Genomic DNA, 19,707 nt, shown 5'->3' with positions numbered 1-19,707 from the left:
AGCCAAAATGAAGAGTCAGACGCTTAACTGACTGAGCCACCCAGGTGCCCCAAGAATGGGTTCAAACTCAAAGGACCATCAACTTAATATAGACTGCTACATGCAGATGATGTTATATACAAATCTAATGGTCACCACAAATCAAAAACCACTAATAAATATTCAAATAATAAAGAGAAAGAAATCCAAATATATTACTAAAGAAAACGAGCAAATCATGAAGAAGAGAAAGACAAGAAAGGATCAGAGAAAATCTTCAGAAGTAAAACAAGTAATAAAATGGCAATAAATACATATCTACCAATAATTACTTTGAATGTAAATGAAATAAATGCCCCAAACAAAAGACATCAGGTGACAGAAAGGATGAAAAAACAATACCCATCTATATGCTGCCTATAAGAGACTCATTTTAGACCTAAAGACACCTGCAGATTAAAAGTGAGGGGATAGAGAAAGATTTATCACACAAGTGGATGTCAAAAGAAAGCTAGAGCAGCAATGCTAATATTGGACAAAATAGACTTTAAAACAAAAACTGTAACAAGAGACCAAGAAGAACACCATATGATAATAAAGGGGACAATCCAACAAGAAGATATAATAATTGTAAATATTTATGCACCCAACATGGGAGCACCCAAATACATAAAACAGTTAAAAACAAACATAAAGAAAATAATTAATAATACAATAATAGTAGGGGACTTTAACACCCCACTTATATCAATGAACAGATCATCTAAACAGAAAATTGACAAGGAAACAATGGCTTTGAATGACACAATGGACCAAATGGATTTCGTGGATATATTCAGAACATTCCACCCTAAAATATAGTGCACATTCTTTTCAAGTGTACATGAACATTCTTCAGAATAGATCACATACTAGGCCACAAATTCAAGAAGAACAAAGTCATACCATGAATCTTTTCTTTTCTTTTCTATTTTTTTAAGATTTTATTTATTTATTTGGGAGAGAGAAAGAAAGAGTAGGGGCAGAGGGAGAGGGAGAGAGAGTCTTAAGCAGACTCTGCGCTGAGTGTGGAGCCCGACACAGGACTCGATCTCACAACCCTGAGATCATAAACTGAGCTGAGACCAAGTCAGACACTTAACCAACTGTGCCAGCCAGGCACCCCACCATGAATCTTTTCTGACCACAACACTATGAAACTAGAAGTCAACCACAAGAAAAAATCTGGAAAGACCACAAATACATGGAGATTAAATAACATGCTATTAAACAATGAATGGGTCAACCAGGAAATAAAAGAAGTTAAAAATTACAGGGAAACAAATGAAAACGAAAAGACAATGGTTCAAAACCTTTGGGACACAGCAAAAGCGGTTCTAAGAGGGAAGTTTATAGCAATAGAGGCTTACCTCAAGCAGCAAGAAAAGTCTCAAGTAAGCAATCTAAACTTACACCTAAAGAAGCTTGAAAAGGAAAACAAACAAAACCTAAAACCAGAAGAAGGAAGGAAATGATAAAGATTAGAGCAGAAATAAATGATATACAAACTAAAAAGCAATAGAACAGATCAGTGAAACCAGGATCCAGTTCTTTGAAAAAAATCAATAAAATTGATAAGCCTCTAGCCAGACTTTCCAAGAAAAAAATGAGGACCTAAATAAATAAAATCACAAATGAGAGAGGAGAAATAACAACAAACACCACAGATATACAAACAATTCTAAGAGAATATTAAGAAAAACTATGCCAAAAATTGTACAACCTAAAAGGAACAGATAAATTCCTAGAAACATATAACCTGCAAAAAGGAAGAAATAGAAGATTTGAACAGACCAATTACCAGCAAAGAAATTGAATCAGTCATCAAAAAACTCCCAACAAAAAATGTCCAGGACCAGATGACTTCACAGATGGATTTTACCAAACATTTAAAGAAGAGTTAATAATAAAAAAATGTTTTACCAAACATTTAAATAAGAGTTAATTCCAAAAAATAGAAAAGGAAGGAAAACTTACAAATTCATTCTATAAGGCCAGCATTACCTTGATACCAAAACCAGACAAGGATACCACAAAAAAAAAAGAGAACTACAGGTCAGTATCTCTGAGGAACAAAAATGCAAAAGTCATCAACAAAATACTAGCAAACTGAATCCAACAATACATTTAAAAAATCATTCACCACGATCAAATGGGATTTATTCATGGGCTGCAAGGGTGGGTCAATATTCACAAATCAATCAACATGATACATCACATCAATAAGAGAAAGGATAAGAACCATATGATCATGTCAATAGACACAGAAAATACATTTGACAAAGTACCACATCCATTCATGATAAAAAGCCTCAACAAAGTAGGTTTAGAGGGAACATAACTCAACATAATAAAGCCTATATATGAAAAACCCACAGCTAACATCATCCTCAATGGGGAAAATCTGAGAGCCTTTCCCCAAAAGTCATGAACAAGACAAGGATGTCCCCTCTCATCAGTTTTATTAAACATAGTACTGGAAGTCCTAGCCATGGAAATCAGACAAAAAAATCAGACAACAAAGAGAAGGAAAAGGCATCCAAATCAGTAAGGAAGAAGTAAAACTTCCATTATTTGCAGCTGACATGATACTATATATAGAAAACCTAAAAGATTCACCAAAAAACTGCTAGAACTGATAAATGAATTTAGTAAACTCACAGGATACAAAATCAGTGTATAGAAATCTGTTGCGTTTCTATACACTAATAGAAACAGCAGAAAGAGAAATGACGAAAACAATCCTATTGACAACTGTACCAAAAATGATAAGATACTTAGGAGTAAACCTAACCAAAGAGGTGAAAGGCCTGTACTCTGAAAACTATACTGATAAAAGAAATTGAAGATGACACAAAGAAATGGAAAGACATTCTATGCTCATGGATTGGAAGTACAAATATTTTAAAATGTCTATACTACCCAAAGTAATCTACACATTTAATGCACTTTCTAACGAAATACCAGCAGTATTTTTTTCACAGAACTAGAACAATCTTAAAATTTGTATGGAACCACGAAAGACCCCAAATAGCCAAAGCAATCTTGATAAAGAAAAGCAAAGTTGGAGGCATCACTATCGCAGACTTCGAGTTATATTACAAAACTGTAGTAATAAAAACAGTATGGTACTGGCACAAAAATAGACACATAGATAAATGGAACAGAAAAGAGAACCCAGAAATGGACCCACAGCTATATGGTCAAGTAATCTTCAACAAAGCAGGAAAGAATATCCAATGGAAAAAAGACAGTCTCTTCAACAAATTGTATTAGGTAAACTGGACAGCAACATGCAAAAGAATGAAACTGGACCACCTTCTTATACCCTACACAAAAATAAATAAATAAATGGATAAAAGACCTAAATGAGACTTGAAACCATACAAATCCTATAAGAGAGCACAGGCAGCAGTTTCTCTTACATTGGTTATTTTAATAAAAGTCACATCATTCATTATATCCTAAAGGCATCAGATTATAAATTTCATTTATTTTAATGGAAATCCTTTTGAAACTATAAAAGTTAAATGCATGTACATATGTGCACACACACATACACATGTGTGCAAACATTTACTAAGTATATAAAGTCAAATCCAATATATAAGCCATCACAGAACAAGAAAAGGGATCAGTGCTAAAATATAAAACATAAAAATCATCAAAATTGACAAAAGAAGAGTCAAATTACTATGGCAGAAATTTTTTAAGTTATTCTGGAATGACCTCTAGAAAGCTGCTTGGCCTAACTGTTTTTGTGAAAGTTTCTTCAAACCTTCTAGATATAAATAATTGCCAAGGTATTGGAATTATTGCAGAGTACCACAAAGAAAAAGATTTTTCTAATTCGTTTCAAGAGGTTAGTATATTCTTGATTTGAAAAATTAACAAATATAGGATAAAAAATAGAAATCTATAAAGCAATTTTACTATTAATAGAGTTGTTAAAATTATAAGTAAATCTTAGAAAACTGAATGCAGTAGCATAGCAAAAGAATACCATACGCTGATTAAGTAATTGCCAACAATTAGTCTCGCCTCCACACCATTCACATGCGAAACATAATCCCATCATTAATGCTTCTCATCACAGTAGTGTTACTTAAGGAAGAGGAGTAAGTAGGGGGAGGACATGGGTAATTTGGAAAAAGAAATGTGCTTACTGTGTCAGTCCCCAAGAGGAGCCACTGTCCCATGCAGGCCAGGAAATAAAATGTTTTAAATAATCCTATTTTCCCCTCTTCTATTCTGAATTTCCTAGATGCTTTGAAATACACTAATTTCATTTATAATCCTTAAAAAAAATCAATCAGAAATCCTCAGGAGGAAAGCAAAAAACAAACAAACAAAAAACAATATCATAAATTTTCCTGAGTGAGGATGAGACTGGTAGTCTTTAAAATGTGAAACCACCCAAGTTTGGACTGAAGCCTTCTTGTATTCCCATCGGTATTCCTATTCAGACATGGGTATTCTTCATGGCTCCAAGAAACTTCAAAATGCATTCAAATTAGGACTGTCCTCAAAATTCAAACTGCTGACCAGTGCTCTCTGAAATTTTTGGAACGGTAAGATCTGATGTCTTATTCTAAGACCAGCTGAACCTGAGTTAATTAAGTTACCACCAACTATAGCCAGCTTATCAGTGCTCCCCTCAACTTACAACAGTGTTGGCCAAGGTTAAGGTCATTTAGACATCATAATTACAGATTCTGGTTATTACTCTAAGGGTCTTCTTTATTATGAAAAGACATAACATATAAGCAATGTGTTCACAGCTCAAGCCAATGAAAATTGGAATTTGTTTACAACCATAATAAGAGTACGTGTTAACTCAAATTGCCGTAAGTCAAGGACTGCTTATACTAAACCTCAATTTTATGGAGTATAGAGACACAATTTTATTGAGTATAGCGATGTACAATTTATATAATTATAATGTATACATATATGCACAAGTGTTAATATATGTGTATGTGTGCATTATGAGCTGAATTATGTCTCTCTCAAATTCATATGTTAAAATCCTAACCTCTAGTACCTCAGAATATGTATTTGGAGACAGGGCCTTTAAAAGAGGTAATTAAGTTAAAATGAGGTCATTATGGTGGGCCCTTAGCCACTATGACTGGTGTCCTTTTAAGAAGAAAAAAATTTGGACACAAACATACACAGGAAAGACCACGTGAAGAGACAGGGACAAGATGACCATGGACAAGCTAAGGAGAGAGGCTTCAGGAGCTGATGCCCTAATCTCACACTTCTAGCCTCAAGAACTGTGAGAAAATTAACTTTTGTTACTTAAACCACTCAGTCTATGATACTTTGCTATGATAGTCCTAGCAAACTAATACTCTGCTTATGTGTGTAATTTGAAATATAATTGTTACTCATGTCAACTAGAGTCACCCTTCCAACATAGTATCTCATTTCAGAGTGTGTAAAGTCTAAGTTCCTTCGTAAGATTCTTGAAAGCTCCTAGGGACTAGTGTCCTTCTAGCTTCAACCTCCTGCCTCTTCTCAATTACCTCAGTTTAGATGTCATTTCCAATCTCCAGTTCTGTGGTCCTTATCCTGTGCTAACCTAGAGTGGACCTCAGGTTTCTCCATTAATTTCCATCAAAACAAAATAAAATAAAGTAAAATGCTAACAACAATCAAAAACAAAACAAAAACAAAAATCCACCTTCATACAAAGTAATCATGAACGCAGCTTACTTTATATCCCAGAAATGCAAAGAACTTAAAATTGAACATTAGCTATCTCTGCTCTAACACAGTCCTTTAGCCATTTGCACAAGTGGGAAATCCAGATTCCTGCCATGTTCTAATGTCCCCCACTACCTCCTTCTCCTTTCCCCTTCTCTCTCTCTCTCTCTCTCTCTCTCTCTCTCTCCCTCCTTCCATCCATTCTTGATATACCCCAATCTTCTCTACTCTCTTCTTCGCTCTTCCCCCATTCCCAGCAGTTTGGCAATCACTTTTTGTGAGTTTGACTTATGTTATCAGGATCCCCTTTCCTACTTCAAGTAGCTAATCGAACTATTTTCTCAAAGAATTTCCTTCCTCAGAGAAACCCTGGAGCCAGCCATTAAAGTAATACAGTTTTATTCCACCTACATTATATTTAGCCAAGTTTCTGTAAAGAGTGAAGGTAATTTTTCAAGTTGTTTTTTCACTCTGATCCAAAAAGAATTAAGATCAATTATTTAACATCATCTAATAACAATACATTACCCTTCTATGTAATCTCTAAATTGATTTAGATTTAAAACCACCATTAAACCTGTTGGAAATTATTTTTAAATTTTGAAGCCTCACTGGAACTTTTAATCACACATATGAACTCTGAACCTTATTTGTTAAACTGTCAACTGCTGCATTCAGCAAATGACTTAAATTATGATTGCAAAGTAGAAAACTAAGAAACTTCTACATTTGTCACATTTTATATGGAATATAGGAAAGATGGCTTCATTTTACCTTTATTCAAAAATCTTCCACACAATTAGTACGTGTTGATGTAGGTTGCCTATTTGAAGAATGTGTTTATGGTTTGAGGAAGAAAATGAAAATAAAATTCTAGTTCAAAATCACTTCTTAGGAAACAGGCTACTACTGCCACCTGGGGGAGGTTCTTTCTGCTTCATTCAAGAAAGCCAAATGTGCTTGTCAGATGAATGAAAACGGTTCATGTTTTCCTTGTTATATCCACACAGGAAGACTTTTTAACTTTCTGCCCATGAAGTCATAAGGCATTCCAGATGTCTCCACGATTCCTTCACACAGAAATACATACTTCACAGACTTTTTGAGAGGTATAAGAGAAGATGAATCAGAATATAACCATATTAAGGTTACTCCATCTTACACACTAAAAAGGTAGTTGGAGAAGTAAGGGTTATATAGAGAAAAAAATTAAAGCTTTCAATAACAAAATGAAACCCAATTTTAAGCAAAATGTATTTGGCCTCAATTTACACTTGGTTGTACTCCTTTTCTGAAATATGCTATCATTAATTGATACGGAAACTACATGTGCAGATACAATCATGCTAGTGATTACATCAGTTAGGATAAGATAATTTCAATTCCATGGAAATAGCCAAGCGTTTTCTTATAGAATTTTTGAATTCATGAACTAAATACTGTTATGACATCAATATCTATTAATTGCACATATATTGCATATCTATTTGTTGAAACTTTTGATGAAATAGTATAAATGAGGAACATTCCATCATTTACAATGGAAAAAAATATAACCATTGCTTTTGAATCTAGTTTGTGTTTAATAGTTGTCAATCTTGCATCTTTATGCCGTAGATAAGCTGTTACCTAATACAGATGCCCTAAAACAAATAATTTAATCTTGGAAATAAAGTTTCAGGAAGTACCTGTTGAAATGACCAGCCTGTCAGATGACAAAAAAAAAAAAAAGTCAGTGCTGATTAGAGAAAGACAACTAACCATTTACGGGGAGGATTTTGGTAATAGATTAACTAAATAAAATACATACAGTATCAGTCCCAGAATGGTACGGTAACACTATCAGAAGGTTAAAGTTCATACCAAAGAACAACTGTACCAGCTCCAGGGAAGTCTTTGTGGAAAAAGTATTTTTAAGATTGGAAAAGGTAGGTGACATACAGAAGTATATTGGGATTCTATAATAATTATTATTTTTTTAATTACACATTTGATTCAGGAGTAAAAAGAAATCTGAGTGACTGTGGCTCAGCCAACATAGCTGAATGAGCTGGGTAAACTGGGGTCACCTTGAGGAGCTCCAAAAATGAGTGTCTTTTGTGGGAGGGTTTGAGGTTCCTTCAAAATGTTCATATTAGAGCCTAGGGAGACTGGGGTGAGAGGCAATAGAGGACAAGAAAGGCCAGAGGTACATAAAACTGAGTAATAGAAGTACAAGTTACAAGCAAAAATAGTAAATATGCAATTTTAATTAAATGTCCTTACTTCTGAATCAGCAGGTTGAGTTCATTTGGCAATTGGCCTGTAGCTCTGTTGTACTGATCTAATGAAAATGATCAATGACCTTAAAATGCTTATGTTCTACACAAAAGATTACCTCCATTTAGGGGTGTTGTAAATGGAATAGATTCTCTCAAGATTCTCCTCCCTCCTCACTGAGCTACACAATGTGTTGGGCTTTACTTCCTTTATTCAAAAGCCAGTAAGTTACCATGGTAGACCATGGAAATGATTTATTAATTATTTCATAACAAAAATTACAAGCAGTTCTCATTTTCATCAGAATGTTGCCTGGTTGTAAAAAAAAATAGTAAACAAAAACAGAAATCTTCTTTAACAGTATTCATGTTTCATAGGAGACAAGCATTCAGGAAGTCAGGAAAGATAATTTTTTGCAGATGCCACTTGTATATTCCAGGGGTGGGGAGGTGGGGACGTAGGGGATGTTATTTAACATGCCAGAAAGATCCATTTCTTCCACTCTTCTGTTCCTTCTTCTTCTCCAAGAGTGATTGATTTTCAAATACTGCTGCTAGTCTTGTTAATGAACTCAGAAAACTCAGCACCCATTGCTAAACCGACTTACCTGCCACATTGATGAGTTAACATATTCCTCCTAAAGATGGTTTACATTATCTTCATGTAATTTGGTTTTTATTCCCCTCATTTCCTGCAATTATTGCTTCCTCATCTCTTCCTTATCTATATTTGACTTTTCTCTCCTCTCCCATTGCAAACTACCAATATTATTTCAAACTTCCCACTGTCACTGGGGTGTCTCCACTTTAGTGGAGCACTCCTCCATGCTTCAGTCACTATGAATGAGGGGTAAGTAAGCCAAAAGTAGTACCAGGAGTGCTCCAGGCCAAGTAAAAAGCCTTACATTGGGTGAATATAGAAGCCTAACTGCTTATGCTGAACCTTTGTTTACCCATAGACATGACAGACTCCAACAAGATGATCATCAACTTGGCCCTCTTTGGCATGACTCAGAGTGGAAAAAGTTCTGCTGGGAACATTCTTCTGGGAAGTACAGACTTCCACAGCAGCTTTTCTCCATGTTCTGTAACCAAAGATTGTTGTCTGGGCTGCAGTTGTCACCTCTGTGCCTTCATGCGTCGAGGAGGGCAAGAGATAACCTTGCAGATCCAGGTGTTGGACACTCCAGGTTATCCACACAGCAGGTTGAAACAGGAGCGTGTGAAACAGGAGGTCAAGGAGGCCCTGGCACATCACTTCGGACAAGAGGGTCTCCAAGTTGCGCTGCTGGTCCAGAGAGCAGACGTGCCTCTCTAAGGACAGGAAGCATCTTCCTCAGTCCAGATGATTCAGGTAATACAAAAAGCCGATTACACTAATGCCATTATTTCTATTTGGAGGACATTATCCTATGACAATCTGCTCAAAAGAGTAGGTTAGAGCAAGTTTAAAACAAGTGTTGGTCAAATAGAAATGGTAAAAATTACTTGATTTTTCCTACCAAGAGTCATTTTTACAATTTCCTTTAGAGGAATTCAGTTAGTCATTTTACAACTATGTCATACACAAACCCCCAACCCCCAAATAAGATGCTAGACTTCAGAGGTTAACAAACCCCTAAGTGAGTTTGTAAATGTGGCCTCCAGACTATCTGCTTCAGAATCAACTGGGCTGTTGTTAAAAATGCATATTCATCCAAGCCCTACTGAAACAGAGTTTCAAGAGTAGAACCTGCATACCTGCATTTGCATAAATTTTCCATATTTTTTTTTTAAATGGCAACGTTTAAGAACTACTAAAACTTGCAACAAATGTGTGTTCATTCACTGATTCAGTCATTGAAAACTGTATCAGGTACTTACACAGAGCTTAATGACTGGTGAACAATATATGAGCCCTGCCCTCAAAAAACTTACAGTGTAGAACAGACAAATAAATAAACAAGTATAAGACAATGCATTAAGTGCCAAAGTAGTATAATGTATGGCCTGGGGGAAAGCAGGTTTCACTGTGACTTACATCATGGTGAACTATGCTTTATTTATAGGAAAGAAATCAGGAATTTCAGATGCTCTGAGTGCCTCATCATCTGTAGGGTCAGCAACTGATCCACTGTAGCCAAGAAAAGACCAGAGGGACCTCGGTGTGAACATGAATAACATATGCCCCCTTTGCCAAGTGGTCCATCCATGTTTGTTCATTTATTAGAAGTCACTAAGTTGGAAGCTTGTTCAGCCAGCCTAAGTAAGGACCTTGGAATGGGGAGGGGTTCTGAGTATGGCTATAACTAGGAGATGGAGGGAGTAATACTTGCATAGGGTACACACATATATGAACCAGGTCCATCTATAACCAACAATTCCTGGAAACTGCTCATTGAGCTGCTCCATTCTACTCAATCTCTTGATTCTCTAGTCTGGAGCCACCCAAATTTAACTGCTGGACTTGACTAGTATTACTCAGTAGCCTCATTAAGTCACCGAGATAAGAGAACTCATCATTACTAGAAGCTCCACAGATAAACTACAGGGAGAATAGAAAGCAGACATTTTTCATTCAAGAATTTGTATAAATGCTACTCTTCTTTTGGCCCAATCTCTGATCACGTTGATATAGGATCTGTTACACTTAGAAAGATAGTATACTTAGATTCAGAGAAATATTTTTTCCCTTTAACTAGTAAAGGCATAAGATTGTTCTAAAAGACAGACACACTTTTTTTTTTCAGTAACTGTGCATGTTTTTAAAAATGAAAAAAAAAAAGCCATATGTGAAATCACAGCAAACTAGCGGAAAAAATTAGGGTGACAAGAGTATAAAAAATATTCCTCATCATCCAACTCCTGAAAAGTCAAGGACATGCTGTGCAAAAGTAAAGAAGAGAAGATGATTGCAATTAAGAAACAATGTGGAATCTAAGAAAGCCCACAAACCTCCCCCAAACTATTAAAGCCTGTATTTCAAACAATATTTCTGGTAGAAATCAAGTGGGGGAAAACCTGTTGCCATTCCATCGCTGTAATTTTTTAAATAAGTTTTAAAGTTCATTTAAGCTGCTATTAAATAAACATTTAGTTGAAGGTACAGATGGATATAACTCAGTAAATTCAGTAAATGTACAAATATCTCTGAAAAACTAATCTCTCTCCACATGTCTCTAAATTTTTCTCTATGCTGGTCCTATGCTTAGCTGAAAAGGGTATTTTTTTTAAAAGATTTTATTTATTTATTCATGAGAGACAGAGAGAGAGAGAGAGGGGGGCAGAGGGAGAAGCAGGCTCCCAAGGAGCAGGGAGCCCGATGTGGGACTCTATCCCAGGACCCTGGGATCACGACCTCAGCCAAAGGCAGATGCTTAACCATCTGAGCCACCCAGGCACCCTGAAAAGGGTATTTTAAAAGACATACATTTTAGGGGCACCTGGGTGGCTCAGTCGGTTAAGTGTCTGCCTTTGGCTCAGGTCATGATCCCAGGGTCCTGGGGTTGAGCCCCGCATCAGGCTCCCTGCTCAGCAGGGAGTCTACTTCTCCCTTTCCCTCTGCCTGCCACTTCCCCTTCTTGTGCTCTCTCTGTCTGCCAAATAAATAAATAAAAAAATACAAGACATACATTTTAAAAATAGATTTTTTTCCAGTTTTAGGATATAGAACTCTATTGTAATCCTCTAATTTTTTTATACAAGTGAATTTGATTCATAAATGTCTCTGATCTTTTTAAAAGGTACCTGGCATACAGCCACATTCTCTTAGCACTGCCTTCTTAATTCAGTGTCCAGTTCATGACTTAAAGGCAGAGATGGGCTAGAGTAAAACTCAGATCCAGAATTTTTTTTTCTAAATAAATATGTTTTCCCTCCCAGGAAAACTCAGCAGCCAAGATTTAGTAAGCTTCAGAGGGGCCCATGACCCCTGGGAGGCACTGCAGTCCTATTCTGGGCTTCTATCGTAATTTTTGGTTGAAGATCGCCTATGCACAAGCTGGCTGTTTATGACCTTCTTCCTGAAGGTGCTTCAGTTACTGGTGGCAGCCATCTGGATGTGCTCACAGATTGGGAGCAGCTGCAGAATGTCTGAATATTCAACAGGACCAACAGCTGTTAGGAAGAGCAAGGAGTTGTTAAGGTCCTCTGGTTCCAGACACACCCTGGATTTCTTTTTCTTCCTAGCTTATGCAAAATGGGGAACGGAATATCTGCCTTCTCCCTTTTCCTTTCCTCCTTTCTGGGGGCACTCATTGATGCCATGGAAGGAACCTACAAGGCCAATGCCAGAGAAGTGACCTCTTTTTTCCTGTACCTCCCTATGGCCTCTTTAAATATCTCTTTTAATTTGCGCTCTAATATTTTTTAGAGGGGTTATAGGCTGCCAGCTATGACAAATGAAACATTTCCCCAAATGATCCCTTTTTCTTTATTTATGTTAGGCCTTCATAATTTACAGCAAAATGGTGGAGATGTCAGTGAGTCATCTCCCCAAAATTGGGAAATAAAGGGAATGATTCATCTAAATATTATCTGAGTATCATTTGAATGTTATTTAAAAATCCACAAATAATGAATAAGGGAAGACAGAATAAAGTCACCTTAAGAAAAGTGCTAGCAAGCAGCCAAACTGCACTAGGAATTGAATCCAGGAATTGACTAAAGTCCAAATTCTTTCCACTCTCATGGTATCATGTATTATTACTGTACATAATCAGGCTTCAAAGAGACATTTTTGATTTAGAATGAACAACTCAAATTTGATGTTATAGGTTGGGTGTGTGTACAAAAGGCTCAGAAAGGCCAATGCAAGGCCTGAAAATACTTAATGAAGATAATGGGCTTAGTTGTTGGATAGAATTTAGTTGAAAAATAAGCCTATAAATGTTACTATGAGTTTCTTGGCTTCAGTTCCTCCCTTATAAAATGAGAATAATTTTACCTACATTGAAGAGTTTTAAGGGTTATGTTTAATGAATGTGATGGGATTGCGCATTGTGCCTGACTTACAGTAGATTCACAGAAAGTTACTATCATTGTTAACATTTTTATTGTTATTGTCACTATGCAAACTGTGATGAGTACCTATTCAAACGAATTACTAGATATGAGCAATCTATTATAGAGGTTAAGAGCATGGGTTCTAGAGTAAGTTATACTTGGGTTCAAGCTCCTACTTAGTTACTTATTTGCTTTATGACCTTGGGCAAGCAGCTTCTCTAAATTTCAATCTCTTCATTGGTAAATTGGGAAAAATAACAGTGTCTACTTGACTGGGTTATTTTCAGGACTAATTTCATAATAACGTAACAGTAAATTAACTCAGGCACTAACACAAGACGAGTGTATACTAAATGTAAGCTATGGCCACTATAATTTTATTGTTAGTTTTGTCTTATGCTAAAATTAGGACATATTATTTGTAACCTTCTTCAGGATTATCTTGACAGGCTTCAGAAGAAAATCAGAGTGAAATCAAATTTACACAGCCCTGATGTATAAGAACTTCCCTACTAATTTAGAAAAAAAATCTGGGAAGAAAATTCTCTGGTTTAGTAAAGGTTAAAGTGAGAAACTCCAACTTAGTGGGAAGGCCATGTCCGGGCAGGTAGGGGACCTCTGTTCTAGGCCCAGGCCTGCCAACAATCAGCTGTGCAGCTTTGGCCATTTAACATCACATGTCACAATATCCCCCTCTGTACAATAAGGCAATTTGGACAGAAGATCTGTAAGGCTGAATATTAACTGAATCTGATTGAACAAGGTCTTATCATTCAGCTCTTGGAGAAGGAAATGTGGTGCTTTAAGTGGGATGAGAGTAAAGGAATAGTCTGAAATACAAAGAACGGTCCTTATTGTCCTCCTGTTCCACGATAATTTTTTTTTCTCAGTTGATGTAATAGTTGGCTTTTTAAAAAATTCCCCCTAAAAAGTCCAGATGCTATGATTTCATCAACCACAAACAAATGGGGCAGGGCTGGTGAGGTCCTGGGAAAATGAACATAATTCCTGGAAAACAAAGTTTATATCCTAATGAGCTGTCCCAAAAGGACTAGATGGACTCATACCCATTAGCACTCTGAAACCAAACAATTCATGATTGATTGTAAAATTTCCATCTAGCTTAGTACTATATTTAAATTATTAACACCAGATAACTTACAGTAACTTATCTTACTCTTGGATTTTTATGTGAGGTAGCAATCAACTGTGATTATTCTTTCTCTAGGTCCATAGAGAACACATTTGGCCACTAACATGATGACTATACACCAAGTGACACTATTTTCAAATAGTCAACTATTTTCCGGCCAAAAATCAATCTAAAGATTATAAGCTAAATCAACCATTCTCTTCTATTTCTGGCAGTAATTCAAAAGTGCAATTTTTCTCACAGTTTAGGACATGAGCATCCTTTCATAAATAATTATCAACATGTAAAAACTTCCCAGTGGCTGAACACATGGACTTGTAAGTAGTGCCGAGCTTACAAATCTATTTTCCTTAGGTGGTTTAACTCAGTTTTCTTGAGTGTTATTATAGTTAAAGTATAGGAAATGTCTGGTGGAGACAAAAAGGGAATGTGTTGATGTTACGACCCAGAAAACCAGGAACGAAGGACATACTGTGAAAGTTATACCATTGAATGCAATAAGTACTAACCTAGCAAGAGAAGAATTCTACATTATAATATATAACTCAGGAAGGGATCACTTGGGCCAGTTTATTTTGCATGAATTTTTATTATGGTGATGTTTTAAAAATATTTAATGACAAATGTGGTTCATGCATCAACTGAAACCCATGGGGTAGACCTGGGGGTAGCCCTCAAGAGGTTAAGGGTAGTGTCTATTTATTAACTTGTAACACACATTTCAATATTATGACAATCAAAATAAACACATTAATAATGTACTGGGTGAATATCAGAACTTGCTCTAAATTTGAGAAACTTTCAGAGACAAGAATGTTCAAGGATCAATAACTGTACAGAAGTAAAATCCCAATACTACACAATCCCCAATAAGGCTCAATCACTCTCTTTACTTGGTATGTCTTCACTGCCCCATAACTCCCTTGATCCCTATGCTCAAGGCATCATCACATGCTAGAAACTTCTCCTGACTCCTCCCTTTACCTCACTTTCCACCCCCACCCCAAACTGGGCCAAATGTCTGCCTCTATAGCACCAATATATTTTCTATCACAACACCTGCAATTACAACAAATGGAAAGTATTTTCTTTCCTGTCTGTCCTTCTTCCTCAGTTGTAAGTTAGTACAAAAGAATCTCCACTAGACATAAGCAGAAAAGTGTAGGTCATGGTCCACTGTGTCCCTGGAACAAAGTAACCCTCAATAAATATTTGCAGAAGGAATAAATCACCTAGAATTCTTTTTAAAATTCAAATTCCCAGGTTCCATCCCTAAAGATTCTGACACATTTGTAGCAAGTATCTCAAGTGGTTCTGATGTACATAACCCAGGAATCTTTTTATTCCCAGAAAATAGATCTATTTAGCACTTCATTGATTTTTCAACTATTTGTATTAATTTGCTAGGCTGCCATAACAAGGTTCACTACCTGGGTGGCTTGTAAGCAACACAAATTTATTACCCCTCACTTCTGGAGGCTAGGAATCTGAAATGAACATTGGCAGGATTAGTTCCTTCTGTGGGCTGTAAGTGAAGACTCTATCCAAAGGTTCTGTCCTTGGCTTATGGATGACTGCCTTTATCTTTACATGGCATTTTCCCCTGTATTCATATCTTTGTCCATATTTCTCTGTTTTATAAGAACACCAATCGTATTGCATTATTGGCCTTAACTTGCCTAATTACACTGGCAACAACCCTATTGCCAAATAAAGTCACATTCTGAGGTACTAGAGGTTAGGATTTCAACATATGAGTTTGGAGGGGGTACACAATTCAAACCATAATACCACTTTTTTTGTGACTCTTTGATCTCCTTTCACTAGAAGTTTGTTACAACATGCTGAGCATGACAAATTTTGTTATGTCACTATTACCTAAAATGCAATGCTGTAAATCTAAGTATTTAGATTTACAAAGAGCTATCGTCTTTAAAAGTTGGGTTAATTTAAATTTTGCAAATTACAAAGAGCTTTACAAAGAGCTTTGTCTTTAAAAGTTGGGTTAATTTAAATTTTGCTAATTTGTGTTTTGATGGCACATAAGAATATACCAATTAAAGTACCTTTTTAAAAATTCTTTTGTAAAGTTTAGAATCTGTTAAAAATAATTATTCATTTAATGTACTGATCTTGAAACTTCAGTTCAGATTTTCTTCAGGCAGGATACTTTTAGGAGAATCAGAAATATACAATTATTCTATGGTGTAGACAAATTTTAAACAGATATGAGGAAAAATTTTGGACTTATTCACTGAGAGAGTCTTTCTGAATGCAAAAGAGAAAGTGCAGACTACATGCAAATCCATGAGAATGAACTATAGAACAAAAGAGAAATTTTACAGGAAGGTAAATTTTGTGTCCTGAAGATTAAACTTCAAAACTGAAGATTCAAAACAAATAAATAAAACCCTAAACCTTCTGTAAGAGATGATGGTGAGGGTCCAAATTACAGATTAATCCAACCAATTTCTATTGAGAGTTTACAACGTGCTAGAGGCTTTGGTTGATATAGACAGACTCTGCCTTCCAAAAGCTCATGGTCAAGGTACAGAGATAAATGTGTAAATACATAGCTCTGATAAATGACAAACTATATTAGGAATTATAATTAGTAATCATGGTCTCGAGATGTTTAAGTTTAAATATATTGTCCCACAGTTGCCATATTTCCATATTATTTACATGTCTTGATTCTTCCTTCCTTCCTTCATCTCTCCCTCTTTCTCTCTTCTTTTCATTTTCAGTTTTTCAGTCTTATAAATACCAATCCCACATTTGTTATACACAATGAAAATAGTTTCCTAAACTGTTTTTCAATTTTTTAAGATTTTTTTAAACCAGAGTTTGTACTGATATTATCTCCCACAAAGCATTATGTTGAATTTCAAAAGGATAAACCTGTAAAGTGCCCAGCATAATACCTAGCACTAAATATTAGTTGTTCTTTCTTCTTTCTTTCTTCTGATTACTAGAGGTCCTGGATATTTCTTGTTATATTTATTCCTAAGTATTTTATATTTTTCTGAGGACTCAGAAATAAGTAATACTTTAAACCTATTTGAGATGATGGTGAAGGTCTAAATTCCAAGTTGCTATTATAAACTGGTAGCACCTTTGAAAATATAATGGTAACGAGAATATTTGGAATGAAGGGAATGTCATTTTACTTTCACAATGTCATGGTTTCATATAACTTTTGAAATATTAAAAATGTTAAATGGTTATTTCTAGACACCTTTCATATTGTGTGAACAATTTGCCATGTCCCGTCACTTCCATTTTATATCAGCTTATTTTCACTAATCAAAAAAGATATTATTCCATAAACAACTTCCACATATTACTAACCAAAGGAATACCAGTCTTCGATGTTTTTCAACCACATTAGAGGAAGTCATCTGATAAACTGGGCTTGATTCTAGGCATGTGAAGAGGATGCAAATCAGTGATATTTCTGTAGTTGTTCCAAATCACTAAATGTAGTTTGATCTTAGCTTTTCCATTACATGTCATCTGATTAATCAATAGATTGTAACCAGATTATGTAATTATAAATCCTCAGAGGATACTTATAGTTATGATAATAACACAACATTCCTATAAAAAAAGATATGACAATTCCCTTGGCCAAAGTCCTTTGACTTAAAGGAATTGTGGTTCTAACAGCTTCAGGTTGGCAGGTAAATATCAATTATTGCTGAATGTTGTAAATTAAGTTGTATCATATGCAGCATTAATAATATGCAGTTCTGAAGTTGTGTATACATAAATTATAAGAGCAAAATAAAATGGAGACATAAAGCCCCCTCCTTTTTTTTTTTTTTTTACAAAATCCAACCATCTTTCTCCATTTACTTACATTATTTGACTCCGTCTTCACTTCCCATTACATATATCTGCTTTTAGTAACATAATGTCATCCAGATCTGTTGACTATCTATGTTGGACCATAATAACTCCTTTGCTTGTGTTTGAGGAATATAGGCCAAGGCAAATAGCCATTTAACTTCTTCTTTCAGGAACTTCTGGGACATGCTTGGAAGAATTACACTGCCATTCTTTTCACCCATGCAGAGAAAATAGAAGAGGCTGGGTTCAGTGAAGATAAATATTTGCACGAGGCCTCCGATACACTGCTAACCCTGCTAAATTCTATTCAGCACAGATATATTTTCCAGTATGAAAAAGGAAACTCACTTAATGAACAAAGAAAAATCTTAGAAAGAATCATGGAATTTATAAAAGAAAATTGTTACCAAGTTCTTACCTTTAAATAAAATTTAAAGTAACATAATGATATTAGATTTTAGAATAAGAAACCTTGTTTCAAAATGCCTCTGGTTAGGGCACCTGGGTGGCTCAGTCGTTAAGCGTCTGCCTTCGGCTCAGGTCGTGATCCCAGGATCCTGGGATGGAGCCCTGCATTGGGCTCCCTGCTCCGCGGGAAGCCTGCTTCTCCCTCTCCTACTCCCCCTCCTTGTGTTCCCTCTCTTGCTGTCTCTCTCTCAGTCAAATAAATAAAAATGAAAATCTTTTTAAAAAAAAATGCCTCTGTCAGAATGGATGAGGACTGTCAGAATTCCCATAGGCTGCTGGTGACAGTGTACATTGGTATAACTACTTTTGGACAACTGTTTGGCAGTTAAGAAAAATATAAAGTAATCAAGACTCCTAATGCAAATCCTGTGACACAGTGATGGCCCTCCTAAGTATACATTCAGCAGAAATGTGTACATTTGTGACTAAAAGATATGTGTGTACAAGAATGCTCATAGCAGTACTACTCATAATAGCTAATTAGCTATTGGAAATTATCCAAATGTCCATTAACAGTAAAATGGATAAGCAAATTGAGGTATATTCACACAACGGAGTATTACACAGTAATGAGAATGAGCAAACTACAACTGCATGTAACAATATCAATGAACTGCCCAAACAGAAAGTTGAAAGAAGCCAGACATAAAATAGTATATGTTGTATGATCCCACTTGTATAAAGTTCAAAAACAGTCAAAACTGATGTAATATAAACTAAACTACTCTGATGTTAGAAGTGTTAGAAATCAGGAGTGGTCACTCTTGGGGAGAGGATAATGAGCATGCACTGGGCAGCTTCTGATATTCTGGTAATGTTTCATTTCTTGACCTGGAGGCTAGTTTTAGAGTGTTCACTTTGTGAAAATTCAACAACGAACACTTCTGATTCATAAACTATTTAGTATATCTGTTATATTTAAATAAAAGTTAAAATGAAAAATTATTACCTATATTTTAAAAACTAGCTCCACTACTTACTTGATGCTAGACAAGGAAAATCATTTAATCCTGTGAAATCCTCATTTGGAATATCTACTTGATAGTTACTGTAATGATTAAACAACTTGGCTCATGGTTAGATGCTCAATAAATGTTAACTTTCTTTTCCACCTTATGACCTGTGGTTCCTATTTAGGGTTGGAAATGTAGGTAAAAATTCAGAGCCTAGCCCTGCAGCAGAAACAAGGCTAACAACTATAATAACCAGAAATGAATAAGGCCTTGACTGAAGAAGAGGCTTCTCTACCTTATAAGGTTAGTC

The 19,707-nt window shown here is 35.7% G+C and overlaps 2 protein-coding genes across 3 annotated transcripts in view; one reads left to right on the top strand and one right to left on the bottom strand.

Moving 5' to 3' along the window:
- AIMP1 (aminoacyl tRNA synthetase complex interacting multifunctional protein 1) overlaps nucleotides 1-19,707 on the bottom strand; it is a 146,097-nt gene that overhangs the window by 83,400 nt on the left and 42,990 nt on the right. The gene's annotated exons all lie outside the window — the stretch shown is intronic.
- GIMD1 (GIMAP family P-loop NTPase domain containing 1) lies at nucleotides 8,907-18,404 on the top strand. Its single transcript, XM_025873632.2, is given in 2 exon segments — nucleotides 8,907-9,342; nucleotides 18,147-18,404. Coding segments are annotated over 2 exon segments (678 nt in total). The 5' UTR covers nucleotides 8,907-8,922.

Source organism: Callorhinus ursinus, unplaced genomic scaffold (assembly GCF_003265705.2).
Source record: "Callorhinus ursinus isolate GAN/ISIS: 27379988/994484 unplaced genomic scaffold, GSC_fseal_2.0 scaffold4, whole genome shotgun sequence".
Taxonomy (NCBI): Eukaryota; Metazoa; Chordata; class Mammalia; order Carnivora; family Otariidae; genus Callorhinus; species Callorhinus ursinus.
Note: the sequence above shows the minus strand (reverse complement) of the source record. Positions and strands in the feature narration are given on the sequence as shown.